Source organism: Equus przewalskii, chromosome 1 (assembly GCF_037783145.1).
Source record: "Equus przewalskii isolate Varuska chromosome 1, EquPr2, whole genome shotgun sequence".
In the NCBI taxonomy this organism is placed as follows: Eukaryota; Metazoa; Chordata; class Mammalia; order Perissodactyla; family Equidae; genus Equus; species Equus przewalskii.
Genome location: NC_091831.1, coordinates 7,376,582 through 7,398,713, shown reverse-complemented (window position 1 = coordinate 7,398,713; position 22,132 = coordinate 7,376,582). Strand labels below are relative to the sequence as shown.

Here is a 22,132-nt window from a genome sequence, read left to right as displayed (position 1 = left end):
ATGCATGATACATGAGAAGGGTTCCCGGACCCACTTCCACCGTGGGTGTGTGGCGGCTTCTCCACAGCAGCAAGCAGTCCTTGGACGCCAGCAGGGTGTCACAGAATCAGCTCAGCCCTGACACTGCTTGCCCGGGGACGAAATCCGGCTCCACGGGGAAAGGACTCGGTCCCACAAGACCGCCCCCCACTTCAGACCCCAGCCGCAGGTCCAGCTTGTTGCCTGTGCTCTGCCCGACTGGCTGTAAATAAGGTTCCCAGGACCCGTTCCTCCAGTTTGATTAATTTGCTGGAATGGCTCACAGAACTCAAGAAAACCCGTTTACTCACTAGATTACTGATTTATTTCAAAAGATATTAAAGGATATGAATCAATAGCCAGATGAAGACACACCCAGGGCAAGGTCTCGAACAAAGGAGCTCCTGTCCTCGTGGAGCTCTCCAGAAAAGGGCAACAAGCTGTCCTTTTGGGTGTTTATGGAGGCTTCATTATATAGTTGCGATTAACTAAGTCATTGGCTGTTGGCAGTTGATGCAACCTCAAGCCTCCCCTCCTCCCTGGAAATCAGAGGTGGGGAACTGAAAGTCCCAATTCTCTGGTCACAAAGCTAGTTCTGGCCCCAGGTCCCATCATCAGGTGAGGTCCAAAAGTCACCTTCATCAACATAACAGAAGACACATAATCACTCTCAATACTTAGGAAATTCCAAGGGTTTTGGGACCTGTGAGCCAAGAACCATGGATGAAGGCTAAATATCTATGAGAAATATATTTTGGTCATCTAAATGATCAGGTAGATCTTATAAACCACAGTATCGCAATGCATAAAGTCTTATTTAGCTAATTTGTGTTAATTTTTCAAGGTTTATTAAAAGACTTAAATGTGATATTTGTGTTAATACAATTAATATGTTGACAGGTTTCAAAACAGAGAAATACTGGTTACTGAGTCAGTGACTGTCAGTGATTGTCATGTTTCACTGATATGTAAATGAAAGCATCTGTACTTTTATTGTGAAGAGGAAACCATCGTGTGCCACAAGCCCTGTTATTTCACCATGAATTAGTGAACATTCCTTTTTGGAATGAAGGGAAATCAAAACTAGACTTCCAAAGAAAGGAAATAATAATACGTTTATGTTTTGATTGTTTCCCCACCACCACCAGCAAACAAGAAAGGAGAATAAACTGAGCTTAGTAATTGAAATCTTAATTTCCTTGGAATCTTAAAGAATTGAAATGAAATCTAAGAAAATTAAGATGCATTTAATTTAAAACAATTTTTGTTTCCCTTTTGAGCTAATGCAGGCACTTCCTCAGATGACAGCTGCCTTGGGGTTGTCCTGCTAGAAACACTAGTTTTGTCTGTTGGGTTGTATTTTTCTTTTTGGGTTAAGAATCTGTGTGCTCTTGTATTGTATTTGAATATTCATTGCTTCAGCAGATTGGAGCCCCTTGACCTTTTGATGGCTTTGCAGCTTAATATAATGAAAAACTAGAAAAAACAGAAGCAATCTCTGAGGGTTTGGGAAGCCCTTGACCATAATGCAGAGAACAGATCCTTTAGATTTTATGGGTTGTTCCCAGCCAGTTATGTACATTTAATATTTGGTTAAGATTAGTAAACAGGAAAATAAAAGAATGTAAGTTAATTGCCTTTGGAAAAAAGATAACCCTATGCTGAGTAGAGTTCACGGTTCAGTGGAGCTGTTTGTTAAGGAAGGGGATGACTTGTAGAAATTGGAAGATGAAGGTTTAAGATTCAGAATTATGATCAGAACAAATCAAAGGGTTTTAAATTTGTGATCCCAGCAGCCATCAGTTATCTTTAGGCATCCAGCTAAAATGTGATATCACTGTCCAGGGGGATTCATTCATATTTGGAACACTGTTTTGTTTTGTGGGGTTTTTCTAAATGGTAATAATCTCCTTTTTCCCCCCTCCCCAAAGCCCCAGAAGGTAGATGTATATCCTCGTTGTAAGTCCTTCTAGTTCTTCTGTGTGAGCCACCGCCACAGCATTGCTACTGACAGATGAGTGGTATGGTTCCGTGCCTGGGAACTGAACCTGGGCCGCCCAAGTGGAGTACGCTGAACTTTAACCACGAGGCCGTGAGGGCTGGTGCTGGAACACCGTTTCTAATTGTTAACTGCTGTTGCCTTGATTAGTCAGTAGGAGTTTAAGTTTCTTTTAAGGTTATCAGAGGTTTCATGAATTGTGAATGTTAACCTCCTCCAAAACACTAAAACATAGCCATCTTAGGCCCAAATTGCAGACAGTGAATGCATTTTGAACAGTCACTTTTGCTGTGCCATGGGTAGTGTTGAGGGGAAGAGAGGAGGAGATTTGCCTGATGAAAGAAGTAGAAATAAGAGGGAGAGGAGAAATGGGTCTCTCAAGAGAGGTGTGTAAGCGGGGCCTGCATTGGTGCCAGCCACAGTACAGAAAAGGTGGGTTCTGTTGAGGAGGAATGAGTGGAGCCATGAAAGAAGGGGGAAGATTCCTTACAGCCCGAGCTTTGATGTGGGCCAAAGGGAGGTTCCAGACTGCCCGTTTGCTCCCTGCAGGCCTGACAGACACTCGGGCAGAGGTAGGAAACATGCATACTGGCGAGTGGAAAGAGCACAGCCTTCGAAGTCAGAAAATGGAGTGTTTTGACCTTGATCCAAATTCTTTAACCCTTCTAGGTCTTAGTTTTTACGTCTATACAACACGAATACTAGTCCTTGCCCTTCTGTGGTGACAGGGTTTTTGTGTGGCTCAGATGTGGTCATCCACACTCTCATGAGTCCCAGTGTCAGCTGTTACCTGGTCATGTGTGGCCAGAGGTCTGAATTACATCTGGACTCGTTTTTTTAAAAAAGGATGCTAGAAATGAACTGCCATGTGATTACTAGTCTTTTCCAGTAGTAACATAAACATAATCCATTGATCTCTTCTGTGGGGGAACATGTTCAGAACAAACTACAAACTTAAGTTTTTGTTGAAACAGTTTTTAAATGGCGTACTGTCTTGACCCCTCCAGCTGGGGGGCATTCTTCACACAGATTCACTGACATTTTAGATATGTTGAGGTGCAGTAGTTCCTGTGAGTCAGAAGTCCGTGCTTCCAGTCCTGCATGATTCTACCCCAGGGAAAGCCAGCCCACAGTTGCTTTAAACATGTGCTCCTTCCCTGTCTGAGGGTCCTCAGCCTGGGCATGGAGAATGGAGGAAACGTGAAATGTTGGAGAGCTTCCCCGTGCCCTGGCCTGTCTCCAGTGTATCTTCTTCATAGCATATATCATCTCACACTCTGTTTTCTTCTTGTTTTTTTGTTTTTTGTTTTGTTTTATTGAGGTCATAATAACATTGTGAAATTTCAGTTATACATTATTATTTGCAGTCACCATATATATGTTCCCCTCTACCCCTTATGCCCACTGCCCAACCCCATTCCCCTCTGGTAACCACTAATCTGTTCTCTTTGTCCATGTGTTAGTTTATCTTCTACATATGAGTGAAATCATATGGTGTTTGTCTCTCTCTCTCTGGCTTATTTTGCTTAACCTAATACCCTCAATGTCCATCCAAGTTTTTGCGAATGGGACAATTTTGTCTTTATTTTTGGGTGAGTAGTATTCCATTGTATATGTATGCCACATCTTTATCCAATCATCAGTTGATGGGCACTTGGGTTGCTTCCACTTCTTGGCTATTATGAATAATGCTGCAGTGAACATAGGGATGCATAAGTTTCTTTGAATTGTTTATTTCAAGTTCTTTGGATAAATACCCAGTAATGGAGTAGCTGGGTCATATGGTATTTCTGTTTTTAATTTCTTGAGAAATTTCCATACTGTTTTCCATAGTGGCTGCACCACTTTGCATTCCTACCAGCAGTGGATGAGGGTTCCCGTTTCTCCACATCCTTTCCAACATTTGTTATTGTTTGTCTTGGTGGTTATAGCCATTCTAAAAGGTGTAGGGTGATATCTCAGTGTAGTTATGATTTGCATTTCCCTCATGATTAGTGATGTTGAACATCTTTTCATGTGCCTGTTGGCCATCAGTATATCTTCTTTGGAAAAATGTTTGTTCATCTCCTCTTCCCATTTCTTGATTGGGTTGTTTGTTTTTTTGTTGTTGAATTGTGTGAGTTCTTTATATATTTTGGAGATTAACCCCTTGTCAGATATGTGATTTGCGAATATTTACTTCCAGTTGCTGGGTTGTCTTTTCATTTTGTTCCTGGTTTCCTTTGCCTTGCAGAAGCTCTTTAGTCTCACGAAGTCCCATTTGTTTATCTTTTTCTTTTGTTTCCCTTTCCCGAGTAGACGTATTCGAAAAGATCCTTCTAAGACCAGTGTCAAAGAGTGTACTGCCTATATTTTCTGTAGGAGTTTTATGGTTTTTCACATGGTACCTTCAAGTCTTTAATCCATTTTCAGTTAGTTTTTGTGTATGGCCAAAGACGAAGGTCTGCTCTCATTGTCTTGCGTGTGCTGTCCAGTTCCCAGCACCATTTACTGAAGAGACTCTCCTTTCTCCGCTATGTTCTTAGCTCCTTTGTTGAAGATTAGCTGTCCATAGATGTGTAGTTTTATTTCTGTGCTTTTTATTCTGTTCCATTCATCTGTGTGCCTGTTTTTGTACCAGTACCATGCTGTTTTGGTTACTATAGTTTTGTAGTATATTTTGAAGTCAGGGATTGTGATGCCTCCAGCATTGTTCTTTTTTCTCAGAATTGCTTTAGCTATCCAGAGTCTTTTGTTGTCCCATATGAATTTTAGGATTCTTTGTTCTATTTCCATGAAGAATGTCATTGGGATTCTGATTGGGATTGCTCTGAATTTGTAGATTGCTTTAGGTAGTATGGACATTTTAACTATATTTATTTTTCCAATCCATGTGCATGGAATATTTTTCCATTTCTTTGTGTCATCATTGAATTCTTTCAGTAATGTCTTTATAGTTTTCATTTTATAGGTCTTTCGCCTCCTTGGTTAAATTTATTCCTAGATATTTTATTCTTTTTGTTGAAAATGTACATGGAATTGTATTCTTGAGTTCTCTTTCTGTTAGTTCATTACTAGAGTGTAGAAATGCAACTGATTTTGGTAAGTTGATTTTGTGTCCTGCAACTTTGCTGTGGTTGTTGATTATTTCTAATAGTTTTCTGATGGATTCTGTAGGGTTTTCTATATATAAAATCATGTCGTCTGCAAACACCGAGAATTGCACTTCTTCACTGCCTTTGAATACTCTTTACTTCTTTTTCTTGCCTAGTTTCCCTGGCCAAAAACTCCAGTACTATGTTGAATAAGAGTGGTGAGAGTGGGCACCCTTGTCTTATTCCTGTTTTCAGAGGGATGGCTTTCAGTTTTTCCCTGTTGAGTATGATGTTGGCTGTGGGTTTGTCATATATGGCCTTTATTATGTTGAGGTACTCTCCTTCTATACCCATTTTATTGAGAGTTTTATCAGAAATGGATGCTGGATCTTGTCAGATGCTTTCTCAGCATCTATGAGATGACCATGTGGTTCTTATTCCTTATTTTGTTAATGTGGTGTATCACACTGATTTGAGGATGTTGAACCATCCCTGTGTCTCTGGCATGAATCCCACTAATCATGTTGTATGATCATTTTAATGTATTGCTGTATTTGGTTTGCCAATATTTTGTTTAGGATTTTTGCATCTGTGTTCATCAGCAATATTAGCTAATTTTCCTTTGTGTTGTCCTTGTCTGGCTTTGGTATCAGGGTGATGTTGGCCTCATAAAAGGTATTAGGAAGTGTTCCATTCTCTTCAGTTTTTTGGAATAGTTTGAGAAGGATGGGTATTAAATCTTCTTTGAATGTTTGGTAGAATTCTCCAGAGAACCCATCTGGTCCCGGAGTCTTATTTTTTGTTACTGTCTCAATGTCTTTACTTGTGAATGGTCTATTCAGATTCCCTGTTTCTTCTTGATTCAGTTTTGTGAAGTTGTATAAGTCTGAGAATTTATCCATTTTTTTCTAGATTGTCCAGTTTGTTGGCGTATAGTTTTTTGTAGTATTCTCTTATAATCCTTTGTATTTCTGTGGTGTCCATTGTAGTTTCTCCTCTCTCATTTCTAATTTTATTTGAGCCTTTTCTCTTTTTTCTTAGTCTGGTTTCTCTTTTTTTCTTAGTCTGGCTAAGGGTTTGTCAATTTTGTTTATCTTCTCAAAGAACCAGCTCTTAGTTTCATTGATCCTTTCTACTTTTTTTTTTGTTTCAGTCTAATTTATTTCTTCTCTAATTTTTATTATTTCCTTCTTGCTCACTTTGGGCTTTGTTTGTTCTTCTTTTTTTAGTTCCGTTAGGTGTAGTTTAAGATTGTTTATTTGCGATTTTTCTTGTTTGTTAATGTGGGCCTGTATTGCTATAAATTTCCCTCTTAGAATCGCGTTTGCTGCATCCCATGTGAGCTGGTATGGCGTATTTTCATTTTTATTTATCTCCAGATATTTTCTGATTTCTCCTTTAATTTCTTCAATGATCCATTGGTTGTTCAGTAGCATGTTGGTTAGTCTCCACATATTTGTCACTTTCCCAGATTTTTTCCTGTAGTTGATTTCTAGTTTCATAGCATTATGCTTGGAAAAGATACTTGATATGATTTCAATCTTCTGAAATTTATTGAGGCTTGTCTTGTTTTCCAGCATATGGTCTACTTTGAGAATGTTCCATGTGCACTTGAGAAGAATGTGTATTCTTCTGTTTTTGGATGGAGTGTTCTATGTATGTCTATTAAGTCCATGTGGTCTAGTTTTCCATTTAATTCCACTATTTCCTTGTTGACTTTCTGTCTGGATGATCTATCCATTGATATAAGTGGGGTGTTGAAGTCCCCTACTATTATTGGGTTGCTGTTAATATCTCCTTTTAGGTTTTTTAATAGTTGTTTTATGTATTTTGGTGCTCCTGTGTTGGTGCATATATATTTATAAGCATTATGTCCTCTTGGAGGAAGTGTCCCTTTTATCCTTATATACTGCCTCTCTTTGTCTCTCATTGACTTTTTTATCTTGAAGTCTACTTTAATATAACTATGGCAACACCTGTTTTCTTTTGTTTGGCCTTTAGCTTGGACTGTTGTCTTCCATCCCTTCACTCTGAGCCTGTGTTTGTCATTGGAGCTGAGATGTGTTTCCTGGATGCAGCATATTGTTGGGTCCTGTTCATTAATCCATCTCACCACTCTGTGTCTTTTTACTGGAAAATTCAATCTATTTACATTTAGAGTGATTTTTTTTTAAAGATTTTATTTTTCCTTTTTCTCCCTAAACCCCCCAGTACATAGTTGCGTATTTTTAGTTGTGGGTCCTTCTAGTTGTGGCATGTGGGATGCCACCTCAGCATGGCTTGATGAGCAGTGCCATGTCTGCACCCAGGATTCGAACTGGCGAAACCCTGGGTCACCGAAGCAGAGTGTGCAAACTTAACCACTTGGCCACAGGGCCAGCCCCTAGAGTGATTATTGAGATATATATAGAGAGAGAGAGAGACATATGTATATATATATATATATGCTGCCATTTTATCATTAGTTTTCTGGTTGTTCTGTATTTCCCTTGTTTCTTGTCGTGTGTATTTTGGACTGCCATTTCAGTTTGGCAGTTCTCTATGTTGGTCTTCTCAGTTTTCTCCTTATTTATCATTTGTGTCTGTTCTGATGATTTGTTTAGTGGTTACCATGAGGTTTGTATGAAAAATCTCTTAGATGAGATAGTCCATTTTCTGATAGCCTCTTCCTTAGTCTAAGCAGTTTCTATCCCTTTCTTCTTCACCTTCTTATCGTTGTCACAACTTATTCTGTTTTGTGTTGTGACTTTGAGGTTAAAATGACAAGATTATAGTTATTTTTGATATTTTCTTTCCCTTTAGCTTAATGTTATAATTGTTTGCTAATCTGTTCTGATAGAGAGTTGCAATTTTCTGATTTTGTCTGCCTATTTATCTCCTTGCTCAAGGCTTTGTAAACCCTTTCTGGTTTTTTTTTCCAGGTATGAGGGCCTTCTTGATCATTTCTTGTAAGGGACTCTTGTGGCAATGAACTCCCTTAGCTTTTGTTTATCTGGGAAAGTTTTTATTTCTCTGTCATATCTGAAGGATATTTTCCCTGGATACAGTATTCTTGATTGAAAGTTCTTGTCTTTCAGTATTTTGAATATGTCATTCCACTCTCTCCTAACCTGTAAGGTTTCTGTTGAGAAATCCACTGATAGCCTGATAGGGGTTCCTTTGTAAGTTATTTTCTTCTGCCTTGCTGCCCTTAGTACTTTTTCTTGGTCATTGACTTTGGCCAGTTTTACTACTATATGCCATAGAGAAGATATTTTTCCATGTAATTAGCAGTTCTGTTAACTTCTTTTACTTGTAATTCCAGCTCCTTCCCCAGGTTTGGGAAGTTCTCAGCTATTATTCCTTTGAGCAAGCTTTCTGCTCCTTTGTCCCACTCTTCTCCCTCCGGAATACCTATAATCTTATGTTGCATTTCCTAATTGAGTAGGCTATTTCTCGGAGAATTTCTTCATGTCTTTTTAGTCTTAGTTCTCTCTCCTCCTCCACCTGAAGCATTTCTATATTTCTGTCCTCCAGACTGCTAATTCTGTCCTCCCCGAAATCAGCTCTGTTATTCAGGGACTCCAGAGTTTTCTGTCTCATTCATTGTGTTTTTCATCTCCCACATTTCTGATCAGTTTTTCTTTATAATTTCCGTCTCTTTTATGAAGAATTCCCTCTGTTCATTAGTTTTATTCCTGATTTCATTGAACTTTTAGAATTTTCTTGTAACTCATTGAGTTTTTTTATGATAGCTATTTTGAATTCTCTGTCATTTAGATTGTAAATTTCTGTGGTTTCAGGATTGATTTCTTGGTGCTCGTCATTTTCCTTCCGGTCTGGAGTATTAATATATTTCTTCATTCTATTTGATGGGGTCGATTTGTGCTTCACATAGTGATAGTGTCTGGTGTCAGATTCTACCTGCCGCCACTGGGGGCCGGGGGTCAGGAGCCATACTCTGAGCCTGCTGTGATCCCTGGTGTCTGTGCCTGTCCTTTGGAATCTATGCTGACAGAGCCTGTCTGCAATTGCCCACTTGCCACTCCTGCTTTACAAGCACATGTACATGCGCTCTGGCGGGGTCCCTTGCTCTGGCCCACTGGCTGAGCTGAGCACTGGGCAGGAGGAGTGGCGCTTTCTTTTACGTGCATGATCCTGGGGGTGTTCTTGCTCTGCCCTCACTGTCTGCCCTCCTGGGGTGCTGGCTTGAAGAAGACACCCCTGCAATAGCCAAGCCTCCTTTGTGTGGTGCTTTCCCATGGCTGGTAGGCCACTTGGAGAGTAAAGGCATTCCACAGAGAGCTGCCCCTCCTCTCTCTCTTTTCAGAGCTGTGCGTGATCCTGTGCCCTTGGTCACTGCTGGGGAGGGAGAGGAGATCCCCTTACCTCCTTCTACTTCCTCCCAGGGATCCAGCACCTCCACCTTCAGATGTATGGTTGTGTGGGTCTCTCAGATGTCTGTTGTGTGAATGTGCTCTGTTGGTTTGTGAATGTCCTTTTTGTTATGTCTTAGTGGGGAGAGACTAAGGGAAGAGCTCACTCCACCATGATACTGATGTCACCTCTCTGTTTTCTTCTTGTTTAGTGCATGTCTTCCGCCAGCTCCTACCTCAATAGAATGCAGATTCCATGAAGGCAGAGACTTCCGGTCTGTTTTGCTCACTGCCAGGAGTAGTTCCTGGTACATAGTAGGCACTCAGATATTTGTAAAAAGAATGAACATTGGTTTTAATTGATGTATTGAAATAAATGTCTAAAAACAGGCTTACAAGTAATAGATGCCAGAAGGTCGGTATGGAATAGGCATTAATGGAACACCTGCTTCCCTGTGGAAAGTGACACCTGGGCCTTTGCTGTTGTTTTGGATCTTTTCTTGAACTGTTGGTGGGCATCACTGTTCATTTTACCTCTCCTTTGTTTTGTTTTTTTTAACCCAGCAGTAACATTGAAGAAGATGTAGTCCTCAAAACCAACAAGCAAATTTACTCCCAGCTTTTGAGAGCTACTGCTAACAAAAACGCAACTCTTTTGGAAAGAATCGACCTTCTCATCCATTTGCTGGATCAGCTTGCTCGTGGCAGTGGTGGTGCCATTCAGTGACTCACACCCAGGGCTGCAGCCACGGAGATGCTGTCAGTGCCTTCTGCACTTGGGGGCTAGGTTATCCATTTGGTGCTTCGTTTCATTAAATATGAGGGAAATATCCACTTAAAACAGGCACAGCGGTGGAAACAGAGTTCTCATTTCCCATGACAGACACATCATGGCTGAGTTCTTTGTCTTCTCATCTGAAGTGCTAAAACAGAATCAGACTTAACGCTCCCAGCGTTTCTTTCTTTCAGAAGTATGTGGTACCTCAATATTAATACACTTGCTGTGATGCAATTACACTTTTAAATATTTTTCAAGTATGTTAAGCTACATGGGTTTAAGATATAATTATTTTGGGTAAATGTTACTTTAGCCAAGGGAACTTTTATCCAAATGATTTTAGTGGTTCAAGTGGATTAAAGAAACTTCCTGTACATCCATTCCCTTCTAAATTGCACAGAAAGAAGGCTGCCCTTTTTAAGCTTCAGTACAGGATTTTTCAAAGACTAGCCATTGTCCAATTCTTGGTATGTAGTGCATGTTCTGAAGGGTCTGCTCTTCTGTGACTTTGTATGACAGTTGATCAAGAATAGGTACTACTACTTTTTTTTTTTTTCATTTTAAACTTGAAACTGTGAATAAGGTAAGAAAACTATTTTGAATAAATAAATTATTTATTTAAAATGTCTTTGTATTTTTCCATGTTACATTCTTTTCGAGTTTTGATTTGAACTGGTTTAATTAATAAATTTTACAAAGTAAAGATTAAAACATTAAAAATAAAATCCTGCCATCCACTGAATTCTCACTAGCATATTACCCCTATTACTTGCTGCTTTGTGGCTTTTGTCCAGTTGCGTACAGACATACTTTCTTTTCTCCAGTGCCCACAGTGTACATTGCTGTATTTGTCCTGTCATAGTTAATAATCTCAGTTTCAAGAAAGGTAACATAGGGGCCAGCCCTGTGGCCGAGTGGTTAAGTTCGCACGCTCTGCTTCAGCGGCCTGGGTTTTGCGGGTTCAGATCCTGGGCGTGGACCTAGCAGCGCTCATCAAGCCATGCTGAGGCAGCATCCCACATAGCAGAAGCAGAAGGACCTACAGCTAGAATATACAACTATGTACTGGGGGACTTTGGAGAGAAGAAGAAAAAAAGAAAAAGGTAACACATAAATGAAGCATGCTCATTCCTGTCAGGTGGACGGTCTGGGTTTATATGCATGACCCTCTGTAGACAAGAGCTGGCCCGCCTCCAAGTCTGCTGGCCTGGTCCTGAGTGCAGGAGGAAGTGCTGCCAATGACCTCCTTGAGTGTGTCGGCAGGTCATTTTCACTGTGCAGATCCTGCAGGTTGACTGACAGCCACACCTCTGCAGGAATCTGAACTGTACTAGAAAATTGTCTGGAATACATCTGTTTTAAGCTGAACTTTCACAAACTGCTTTCTCGGACACCGAGACCGTCAGGTATTTTCCTTGACAGTGAGTTGACATCTGTCATAGCTTGGCAGAACTCTCTCTTGCCATTTGTCCACTTCCTTGCTATTTAGTTTGCATTGTCCTTAGGACAGATTTGCATCAATTTTCAAAAATTAATCATCTAAGCATTTAAAGTTTTGACTAAATTGTAAAGCAGTTGTACAAAATCAGCAATGTCTCATTCTGTTCCCCCCTGCAGCAAGCACACACAGAATAACACTGTCTTCACTCTGCCTGTTACACCCAGACACTTCCATTGATTATATCTAATTTTGGATTAATGAATTCAAAAACGATTTTCTACTTACGCAGAAGTAAGCTGGGGTTAGATACTAGAGTTCCCTGCCTTCTAGCCTCTGTCTTTGACTGAACAGCTTTCAGTCAAGAGGAGAATTTGTTTTTAAGCAAGAAGATATAAATTGTAGCCATCTTCACTTGTCAAAACAATAATATGAAAGTTTGTCCTACAAGGGGGAAAAAAGTCCTTTTAAAAAGTTTTTGTAACATGCTGATTTTAAATGAAAGCTGCTTAAAGCGCTTGTGTTTTAGCTGTCCCTCCAGAAGAACTCTGGTGTTTGTAGCCTCATCATTGAGACCACTGAGTCTTCCTCAGTTAGTTTCAGGCCCAAATTTTGTCCCCATCGTTATGTAGCCCTTGGGGTTTGTGTTAAGAAAGGCAATAGCTCCTTTATGTGAAAGTTAAAGGGCTGCAGTGCCTATCGGAGAGAGAACTGACATAGGGGAAATAAAGTTAGCCAGTTCGCTCAAGAGTCTTATTTTAGTTGTTAGCCCTCAGATCATAAATAAGCTGCCATATAAAGTGTTTCCTGCTTTGAAGGGGGAGGAGCCCATGATAGGAATTCTAGCAAGCCAGAGAGCTGTTCTGTTCAGGACCGTTTGGGAGGCAGGCCTGTACTCAGACAAGAGAGCGTTGCAGGAATGGAGAGAGTGCCAGGGCCGCGGGCTGGAGGGAGGGGAGTACGACCAAGAGCGGCCACTGCGTTTGACTTTGGGCAGGACACAGCTAGTGAACTTGAGTTTCTTCAACTAGAAATGTGCACACTAGTATCTGGCCTGCTACTGACAGGGTTAGGAAGATCAAGAGAGAAATACATGAAAAAACCTTTTGTACACTGTCAAGTACTAGAAAAATATAAATTATGACAGGGATTTTGGAGTGGTTAATTTGAATTCTGTGGCCTTTTCCCTTGAATCTCCAGGTTTTCATGCAGGAACATTTCCATGCCCATAGCGGGTGGCATCTCCTATGAGTGGACCCCATGGCTATGGTGCCTTCCCACCTATCCATGAAATTGGTGGGCAGAGGGACAGTTTCAGGAACATGGCTACAGGACCCTGGAGAGAAGAGAAAGCAAAGACAGGTATTCCTCAGGATTCCTTTTTTTTTAACCTTTCCTAAAAAATTTGTAAAAATTATTTAGTGAATTATTTTTTTGACTGAGCAATTGACTGTTAAATCAGTATTTTAAAAGTTCAAGTATTGTTTTTTCCATGGGGTTTTAAGTTAGGGAGCCCTCTTCGCTTTGGTTACTAAAAATCTGGTTGGTTTTCTTTGTAAAAGAAATCAGACTTTGTCTTAGAAGAGAAATCCTTTGAGTCTCTCCATTTGCCTGTTTTCCTCATTACATGTTCAGGGTGGAGGCATGGACGTCACAAACGTCAAACCACTTCTCTGAGATGGACTGCTTTGGAAATAGGCCATTTGAAGGAAGCCAGGGGTGCTGCTGTCTGTCCTTGTCATTAACGACTTTCCAGTATGCTTTGCCTTTGAAAAAGAAAACGGAGTTGTGCGTGTAGGAGAAGTAAGCTGAATCTATATTTCTGAAAGGATGGTTTTGTGGCTCTATTCCTGGAAAAACTTGCGTAATCTTCCTTGGATAAGAATCAAGTACTTGATTTCTATTGACATCAAATGCAAACACCTGCAAAGCAAATAAAGTAAGACTGGCTTTTTTGAAAATCATTGATTTTGAGGTTAATTTATAGCAATGAGGTAAGTAAATCTGTGGCTCTGCACCACATTCTTTGGGCTTGAAGTCCCTAATAATTTTCCAAATGATGGGAGGAGCTGCGTTGCCGTGTAGGGCTGCGGCAATGAGAACAGCTTTCAGCTGAGAACTGGCCGTCCGAGCAGTTTCAATTAGGGGTGACAGAAGCAGCCCCAGCAGGCAAGCTGTCTACTTACAAAGGACTCTTGGAAGAAGTAAATGAACTGCTTTCTTCGGTCGTAAAAGGCAGTGTCCAGGGGACTTGGGACGCCAGGAAATCCTTCTGAAATCAATTTGGGGTAGCTTTTTCCTTGTTCATCTTCCGTGTGGGCCTGATCGTTGTCACTGTCGTATCTCCAGTATTGATTTCCTGAGAGCCAAGCAACAAATTTTAATGTGGTTTATTACTGTTAAATCACAGGACACGACAAACAGGACAGCTTTCAGTACGATCCCAGCCAGCCGTGACGTTCCGCTGTGAGTCCAGGAAAAAGCAGGACTCGCGGCATCTGACTGACACCTCCGCTCAAATCACTGATTCCCCAGATCTTGAATTACTTCTAGATTTGCCCCCAGGAATCCATTTTTCTTACACATCATTGCCGCAGTTAGAATGCAGGTTGCCTTTCACAGCTCACCCCAGGCCATTGGCACTCATGGAAATCAAAAAACACCAAAAACCACGTGATCTTTTTCACATAAGCATCGTATTTTCCTTCTCTTCCTTTGTAGTTTAACGATCGTCCTTCTGCATGTTAGGGCCCATGGACTGTCCTGAATCATTTCCCAGCCTCATCAATATAAGCCCGCTTTTTGCAGAAAAAAATTATGATACTTATTATTAAATTCTGCCTTTTTCCAGGGTTTTAGAATCATCTAGTTCCACCACCAGCCCCATTTTACAAATGCGGAAACGGGAGTGAAGAGAGTTGAAGCAACTCACCCAAATTCAGCCAGCCTAGGTGGGCCCAGGGATACAGCCAGGGACTCCCCAGTGACTTAGCCCCGCCCTGTGAAATAACATGTTGGAATTTTGCTCTGTTTCACTTCAAGGTCCAAATGCTAATTTCATGCTCTGAAACAGCACAGCATTATTCTAAGCTTTCCTTATTAGTTCCTAATGCTGACTATCTGGCATATTGTCAGCATACAGTAGAATAAATCCACTGAGTTAGATCCTTTTGTGTTCACAACTCACAAAACATCACAAGCGGCCACATTCCTTAGCGAGCGAGTGTTCAGTATATTTGGGAGGGTTTGCTATTGAGAACAGCGCGACGGGTGGCCCACCAGAGGCACAATTCACGCTAGCTGGAATGTTTTTTGAATTGAAAGTATTCACAGCAAGTTAAATTTAAGATGTTTGTTATGCTCCAAGAATAAAATACAGCTGTGTTACAGCAGTCCCGCATGATGACCTAGTTCTGTAACTAAGATTCTTTGAGTGTTGCCAATACTAATTCTGGTTCGGGACTTCTTAAACGCCTGAAAGATGCGCTTCCAACTCGGAAAGCTCCCCGCTATAACAGTCCACCCGAGGCGATTTCTCCTGGAACTGAACTAAAATAGTCTTCTTTTGTGTGATGAGCAGAGACACTGAGACCAGATTTATACACAGGTTTCTTATGGCAAAATTTGCATGCAACATTCCTTCACTTTGGCTCCTGCCTCGTTCACTCTTTCTGAGCAATTTAAAGCAATATGGCTGTATGGCTGGGACTGAGGCAGAGCCAGTGCACCCCGCTCCTCTCTGGGAACAAGCTCCGGGAAGGGGAAGAAAAGCAGTACCGCAAAACCACAGTGGTGATTAGGCTCCACGCGTTTGGTTTGCAAAGGCAGCCTGCCTCTGGGACACGGGCCTGAGCCTGGGCACGGCGGCCTGTGAGCGAGGGGCAGCAGCAGCAAGAACACGCCAGGCCTGCATTCTCTGCGTGGTCCCAAGACCACCAGGCCCCCCTCAGCTGAGCTCCACCTCCCCACGCAACCCTGATCTTCCCTGCTCAGGAACTGCCGTTCCCGCTGCCTGCGGGAGGATGCGCCACCCCTGTCCCCGGCCTTCCCGGCTCTCCGGGGCTCGGGCTGGCCCTGTCTTCCCAAGCTCCTCTTGCCCCGTGCGGGCGCCCTGCCACACCGCCATGGGCTCGGCTCTCCCGCAGATCCGTCTTTTTCACGCCCAGCTCTGAGGCTTTGCTTCCGCTTCTGAGTGTGACCACCCGCACCCCCTCACCGCAGCACCACCTCCCCCATCACACGCATCACCCCCGTGTCCTTTCCTGGGCAGTCCACGTCCTGCCTTCCTTCAAGTCTGGGTCAAGCCCGGACTCCTCGGTGGCGCCCCCATCTGACTCCAGGTGGCAGCGATCACCTGGTCTGCTGATTCCGCTTCAAAACATACTTCTCCTGTTGCGAGGCTTCTAAGGTTTTGCTCTCCAGAATCAGACTAAAATTTCTGAAGGGAGGGCTCTTGCTTATAGGTCTTTGGCAACTACCCAGTGCCTAGCGCCATTCACTCACTCATTCATTCGTTCACTTGATGCATTCAGTGCCTTCTTTAAAAGATGCAGCGATCACACGACCCCCATGCTCACAGAGCCTACGGTCTGATGGAGCAGACAGGAATTCAGTAGGTGACTGCAAGAGCATTACAACAGATTCCCTGTGGGGGCTCAAAATTCTGAATGTTCTGAATGCACTTGGATATTAAAAGAAATAGAGCCATCCATAAGCACCTCTACCTTTAAAAAAATAACGTTCATCTCTTCTCCACGTCCAGATGTGGACAAAAGCATCTATGTTTTGTGTTGGGATTCCATGCCAGCCAACGAGGATTTGGATAGGGTCCCCATAGCGAGTCCGGTTGTTTCGATTTTCATAAAGCCAGTACCAGCTGTTGCGGAAAAAATACGTGCTGAATCTCACCATCACTTCTCCATATTGGTTTCTCTCTTTGCGAATCCAATCAAACACAGTATCAAATGATCCTTCACATGAACCTTAAAAAAAAGAAAAAGGGTTAAGTGTGCACGTTCTGCTTCGGCAGCCCGCGGTTCGCTGGCTCGGATCCTGGGTGCGGACATGGCACTGCTTGGCAAGCCATGCTGTGGCAGGCATCCCACATATAAAGTAGAGGACGGTGGGCATGGATGTTAGCTCAGGGCCAGTCTTCCTCAGCAAAAAGAGGAGCATTGGCAGCAGATGTTAGCTCAGGGCTAATCTTCCTCAAAAATAAATAAATAAAAAGAAAAGTCTAGCCACTTGTCACCTGGTGCAAAAACCAACTGTTCCTTCTTTCATGTGTGACTTGAATAGAGACAACTGCAAAGCTGGAGTTTTCCATTAAAACGTCTTAAAGCAAGACACCACATGAGATTGGCCTTCCCTGGCTGAGTAGGGGCAGTTGGAGGGACCCCATGGCCTGTGACAGCCCTGGCTCACATGAGTTTTCTGGCTTCACTATTAATTGCACTCCCACTAAGTGTCTCAATTTGGATGCTAGTTATATGATCCCCCTAAATAGAGCTAATGCCTCTTTTAATGGCTGATCTGACTCTATTAGAGCAAAGAAGTTTGGTTCTGGGGACACACAACAGTAAGATTTCCACCAAGGGAAATAAATGTGTCGGCATCTGTTATTCTCCAAAGATGCTGAGTGCCAACCACAAGACGGTTGAGTAGAACAGAAATGGGGATGGTCCCTGTTTTAAATGGAATAGTGGAGGGGGAGCTTCCGTTCTCCTCGGCCTCTGTGCTAAATCATTAATCACTTCAGTTAACTAAGTAGCCACTAGCACGCTGGCCTGAACCATTAAACAGAAGTTAAAGCTTATCCTGGCAAGACTACGCTCTTCTTTGCCTGGGGATTACAGTAAGCTTCCTCAGTGGCTTCCAGTTCCTGTAGCTCTCATGGGATGCCACGGCCTGGATGGCCCACTTGTGTTGAGAAAGCCACGGTGTTCTCCTCCTTCCTCCCAGGAATATAATGTAGCGTGAGAAAGAGAGGACGCAGGAGGGAATCTCCACGGGAGTGGGCGCTCTCTCCACCCATGGCTACAGTCCGGGCATGGCCACCTTTCACTAAGAGAACAAGCATCACGGAGCTGGAAGGCAGATATTCTGGGCTGCAGTGCATTTGTATTATTTTGTGCTCCCGGAGGGCCAGCCTCCCAGTGAGGAGTGAGTGGGTCCAGTGAGGCTTTGGAATCCTGGGTGCCCCCTGTGAGCCCTGAGGATGCTCTCTCCCAGAACAGTCTTACCATACAGTTTCTGAATTGCTTTTCTGTCTGACCAGTCCAACTCAAACACAGGCTCCTGGGGGGTGTAATTTGGCTGCATTATGGATCCTGTCCTGTAGGTGTGAGGCAAGCCAAGTACATGGCCAATTTCATGGACGGCCACCTGGAAGCGAACACAAACCATGGGTGCAGTGGCAGCCCTGGGTGTCTGAGCACCAGGAGGTCCCATCCCATCACAGAGGGCGGGACTGTGCCTCCAGAGCAGGGGTGCTCATTCAGGAGAAGGGTGAGAATGGGGGAACCTTCTCAGCGGGGTGGACACTTCCCTGGAGAAGCTCACGCTGCTCTGCCCTCGGCCACGTCACTCTGAGCAGCAGGAGACCACTTACTTTGAGAAGGCTGAGGCCCGAGTCACTGGTGGGAGGTGTGAAGTGCTCGTCATCATCAAAGTGAATGTCTCCCAGGCGCCAGGCATGTGCAAACTCCTGTCCACTGCCATCGAAAACCCAAGGACAGCCCAGGTGCCGGCCTGGCGAGGGGAGAGGGAGGCAGTCCAGGTGAATCAGGCGTGCCCACTGCACAGACTCCTTACCTCCCTGTCCTGGGAACACAGACACCGGTAGGGTTCTGGCCTCGAGGGCCTTGTAGTCCAGTAGCAGAAGCCACAACTCCTGGATCCACTCCTCAATGCTAGGAGCACACGAGACACAGTTTGTGTGTGAACAGTGTGTCAGAAAGTCTAAAGACGGTTACAGACAGAGCTGTACCAAGTGCTGTGGGAGCCCAGAGGAGGAAGGCTCTTCCACTCTGCCAGGGAGTGGGGGAGGTTATGAGGAGACAAGATCTGAGCTGGGTCCTAACAGCTGAGCTCTCATGAAATGAAGGCGGGGCTGCCTGATGGTCACACCCCCTACGTTTGTATAGTTTTTCAACAAATTATGCCCTGTGTATTTCTCGCATTGGGAGGTTAACCCAGTGAGACCAGCACCCCTAGGCCCCAGATGGGGCTGCAGAGAAGTTACTTGGTCCAAACCCACCCAGCTAAGAGGTGGGGGGCTGGCTGAAGCCCACCCCATCCACTGGCTCAGGTCGGTAGACTACAGGCCACTATTTCTCCTCAGGAGGAGGGGGGAGGCGCCAAGTGAGGCCTGGTTTACTTGTGCTCTGATGAGCACGCTGAGCTCTTGTGAGCAAAGCTCACTGGGCTGACCTGCTCTGAGACAAGTAGAGGGACCCACATTAATGTCCCCGTGTGACCGCTCTGGGCTCTGTGCAGGTTGACACGCCTGTCCTCTTCGCAGCGAGTTGTAATAAAGCAACATCTCCAGAGGGCTTACAAGATGCCCACACCCTGACAGGTGCCATCCAAGAACACCCCAGGAGGTGGGTTGGTGCCACCACTCTGCAGGTGACAGGCCTGCAGGAGGCCAGGGTGGGGTGACCCCAGTCAGCCTGTTTGACCTGCAGCTCCCATTATGCTACCTGGGCCTGACCCCAGGCTGCGAGGGAAGGCAGGGAGGAGCAGTCTGCCAGCGGAGCCCCCAGGTGGCCTCAAAGTCTTGGCCCTTCTCACCTCGGCCAAAACCCAGCTTTATGTCAACCGTGGCTCCGGGGGCGGTGAGGTCCTCCTGGAAGTCCAGCGGCATCACCTCGCTCCACATCCTGAAGGCCAGTCTGAAGATGTATCTCTGCTCGTCCAGGGCCAGCTGGCTGCTGACGCCCTCCCCCAGCAGCCTCCAGGTCAGGGTCTTTTTGGAGAAGGCCCGGGGGCCCCCAGCAGGCGGGGGATCCTCGGGGAGCAGCGCCTGCAGGAACCGCTTGGCGCGAGCCCTCGGGCGCCGGGCCGCGGGGGTCGTGGGGGTCCCGGGCGCGGGGCCCACCGCCTGCAGCGGGGGCCGCGTGTCGGGGAGGCCGCAGCGCGGCCGGTTCATGGCCGCCAGGGTGGCCGCGTCCAGCTCCCCGCTGGTCGGCAGCGCGTTGACCTTCTGGAACCTGCGCACGGCCTCGGCCAGGGCGGCGCGCGGGGAGCCCTCGGGGCTGGGAGCCCGGGACTCGTGGGGCGCCTCGGCCCAGCCGTATTTGGACAGGAACCGCTGCGGGGAGAAATGCACGGCCTGACGGCACACTACACAGGAGCGTTGATCTACACCATCTGTCTGTTTCAGCGAACAGGGACGCTGGACATTTGTATGCTGTGATGCATACTTGTATTCACGTTGTGTATTTACCTGTGTTGTGAAGCATTATATTCCGTGTTTACTGGTTATTTGTGCGAGCTCCCAGCCCCCCCCCCCCCCCGAGGTGTGTGTGTGCACGTGTGCGTGTGTGCATGAATGTGGGCCCGTGAGCGCATGGGCGTGATGCTGTTCTCGGGGCTCCTCCTACCTGCGCCGCCGGGAGGTCGGCGATGGGCTTGGCGCGGCGCAGCGGGGACGGCTCGAGGTCTGAGCGGTCCCGGCTGTGGAAGAGCGTCTCGGGCTGGGCTGGCCGGGGGGCGGCGAGCCAGCAGAGCAGCAGGGTCGGACGGAAGATGGAGGCGGCGCGCATGGCCGGCTGCGCCCTGCCCCCCGCCTCTGCTCCGTCCCGTCTCCCTCCTGGGAGAGCAGCTTGGGATGCTTTTATGAGCAGCCCCTGGGAGACGCCAAGTGTCCAAGCCCTTCTCACCCAGGCCTGAAGTGTGCCCACCAGCACGCCTGGACCCGGTGCCCTTTGAAGACCCCAGGACCACCCCTCTTGCTGGGGTGAGAACGCCTCCCCTCGCAGCCTGCATGTTTGCTACATTCTCATTTAATTGCTTCCCCAACTTGCAGGCGCCTGCGGATTCGGTCTCTAGGGCGCTGTGCGTGGGCAGGTTTGTGCCTCCGCCTGTGGAGTGGCTGCGCGGCCCTCGCTCCCGTCGGCGGGGGCTCAGAACTGCACCTGCGGCTTAACAGGGACCATTAGTTTGCTCATAGTTTGGGTCCATTTTTTTTTTTTCTTGGTGGGCTGGAGTTGGGGGATTTTTAGTTTGTTTTTCTGACTTTTTTTTTGCTTATTGTTTTTGTTTCTCTTTGTTAAAGAAATCCTTAATCAGTATAGGAAACTGTAAAATTTTAAAGTACTGAGAATAAAGGAGGAACTCCTATGATCCAGATGGCAACATTTTCGTGAACATTCTTGCACATACGTATATTGTGTACATGCTTAAAGAAATATTTGTGTATAATTTTACATATATATCCTCTATTAAAACTCAGTGCACTGTCAGCGGCATCTTTCTGTGTTCATGAACACAGGTATTTATCATTTATCATCCTATGGGTGAGACATTTTTGTATGAGGATTAACTAGAATGACCTGAGGTTCTAGAGCGTGCCCTGGCCCACAGCATCCTCTCAGTTTCCCCTCAGGAAGGAGCCTCTCAGAAGAGAGGACAGGAGGTGGCAGAGGATGGAGAGGAGAAAATTGGGCAGGGCCGGGTTCAGCGGCTGGAATTTCTAACTGGTCCCCTCAGAGAGCCTGAGGGAAGTGGATAAGGTCCTCCCGGCACGGTGAGGGCAGGGAGAGCATGGACTTCCAGTGGCAAAGGTCCGAAAAGAAGAGTGAGTGCCCGGGTGTACGGGGCTATCCTTCAGTTACTCATTCGTTCATCGTTCAGCAAATGCTTGCTTCTGTACTAGGGACAGAGAACCTGGAAACGAACATGATGGACTCGTTCTCTGCCCTCAGGGAACTTATAGCCTCAGTGGGGGAGACAGACAATAAGCAAAACAATGAATGAAAACGTCAAATTGTGACAGGGGCTAAGATAATAACTAGGCAAAGTGAGTGCCTTGGAGGGGGTGGGGAGTCAATATGAAGGTGGACAGAAAGACTTCTGGCAAAGATGAAATTTGAGCAATGAAAGAAAAATAAGAGGGACACAGTCACATATGATTGGGGATTAGGGGTGGTGTAGGCAAAGGAAAGGACACGTGCAAAGGCCCTGAGGCAGGACCCCTCTGGGAAGGCAGTGTGGCTGATGTCAGTAAAGGGGAGGGAAGTGGGAGGTGAGGACAGAAAAGAGGGGGTGGTTGGACAGATGATGAATAACCTGCAGGTCAGATAATTTGGATTCTACGCTAAGTTCACTGGGAATCTTTTGAGCAGGAGAGTGACCTTATTGATTCACTATTTAAAGAATCTTTCCAGGGGCCGGCCCAGTAGCATAGTAGTTAAGTTTGCATGCTCTGCTTTGGTGGCCTGGACTTTGCAGGTTCAGATCCCAGGC

At 45.2% G+C, this 22,132-nt stretch overlaps 2 protein-coding genes across 5 annotated transcripts in view; one reads left to right on the top strand and one right to left on the bottom strand.

Moving 5' to 3' along the window:
- Nucleotides 1-10,852, top strand: part of EDRF1 (erythroid differentiation regulatory factor 1) — a 48,925-nt gene extending 38,073 nt beyond the window's left edge. For 2 of the 4 annotated variants that reach the window (XM_070571631.1, XM_070571490.1), the window contains one exon: nt 10,014-10,852. In XM_070571631.1, the coding sequence (XP_070427732.1) occupies nt 10,014-10,173 (160 nt within the window). In that variant the 3' untranslated portion in view covers nt 10,174-10,852. Of the gene's footprint in view, nt 1-10,010 lie in introns of all 4 variants that reach the window. The other 2 variants (XM_070571552.1, XM_070571417.1) reach the window with 1 other exon arrangement.
- MMP21 (matrix metallopeptidase 21) lies at nt 10,820-21,010 on the bottom strand. Its single transcript, XM_070571725.1, has 7 exons — nt 20,269-21,010; nt 19,457-19,976; nt 18,273-18,412; nt 17,905-18,046; nt 16,387-16,644; nt 13,849-14,021; nt 10,820-13,585 (listed from the first exon to the last, which is right to left on the bottom strand). The coding sequence occupies exons 1-7, from the start codon at nt 20,428-20,430 to the stop codon at nt 13,286-13,288; spliced, it is 1,695 nt and encodes a 564-aa protein (XP_070427826.1). The 5' UTR covers nt 20,431-21,010; the 3' UTR covers nt 10,820-13,285.
- Nucleotides 21,011-22,132: the final 1,122 nt, after the last annotated feature.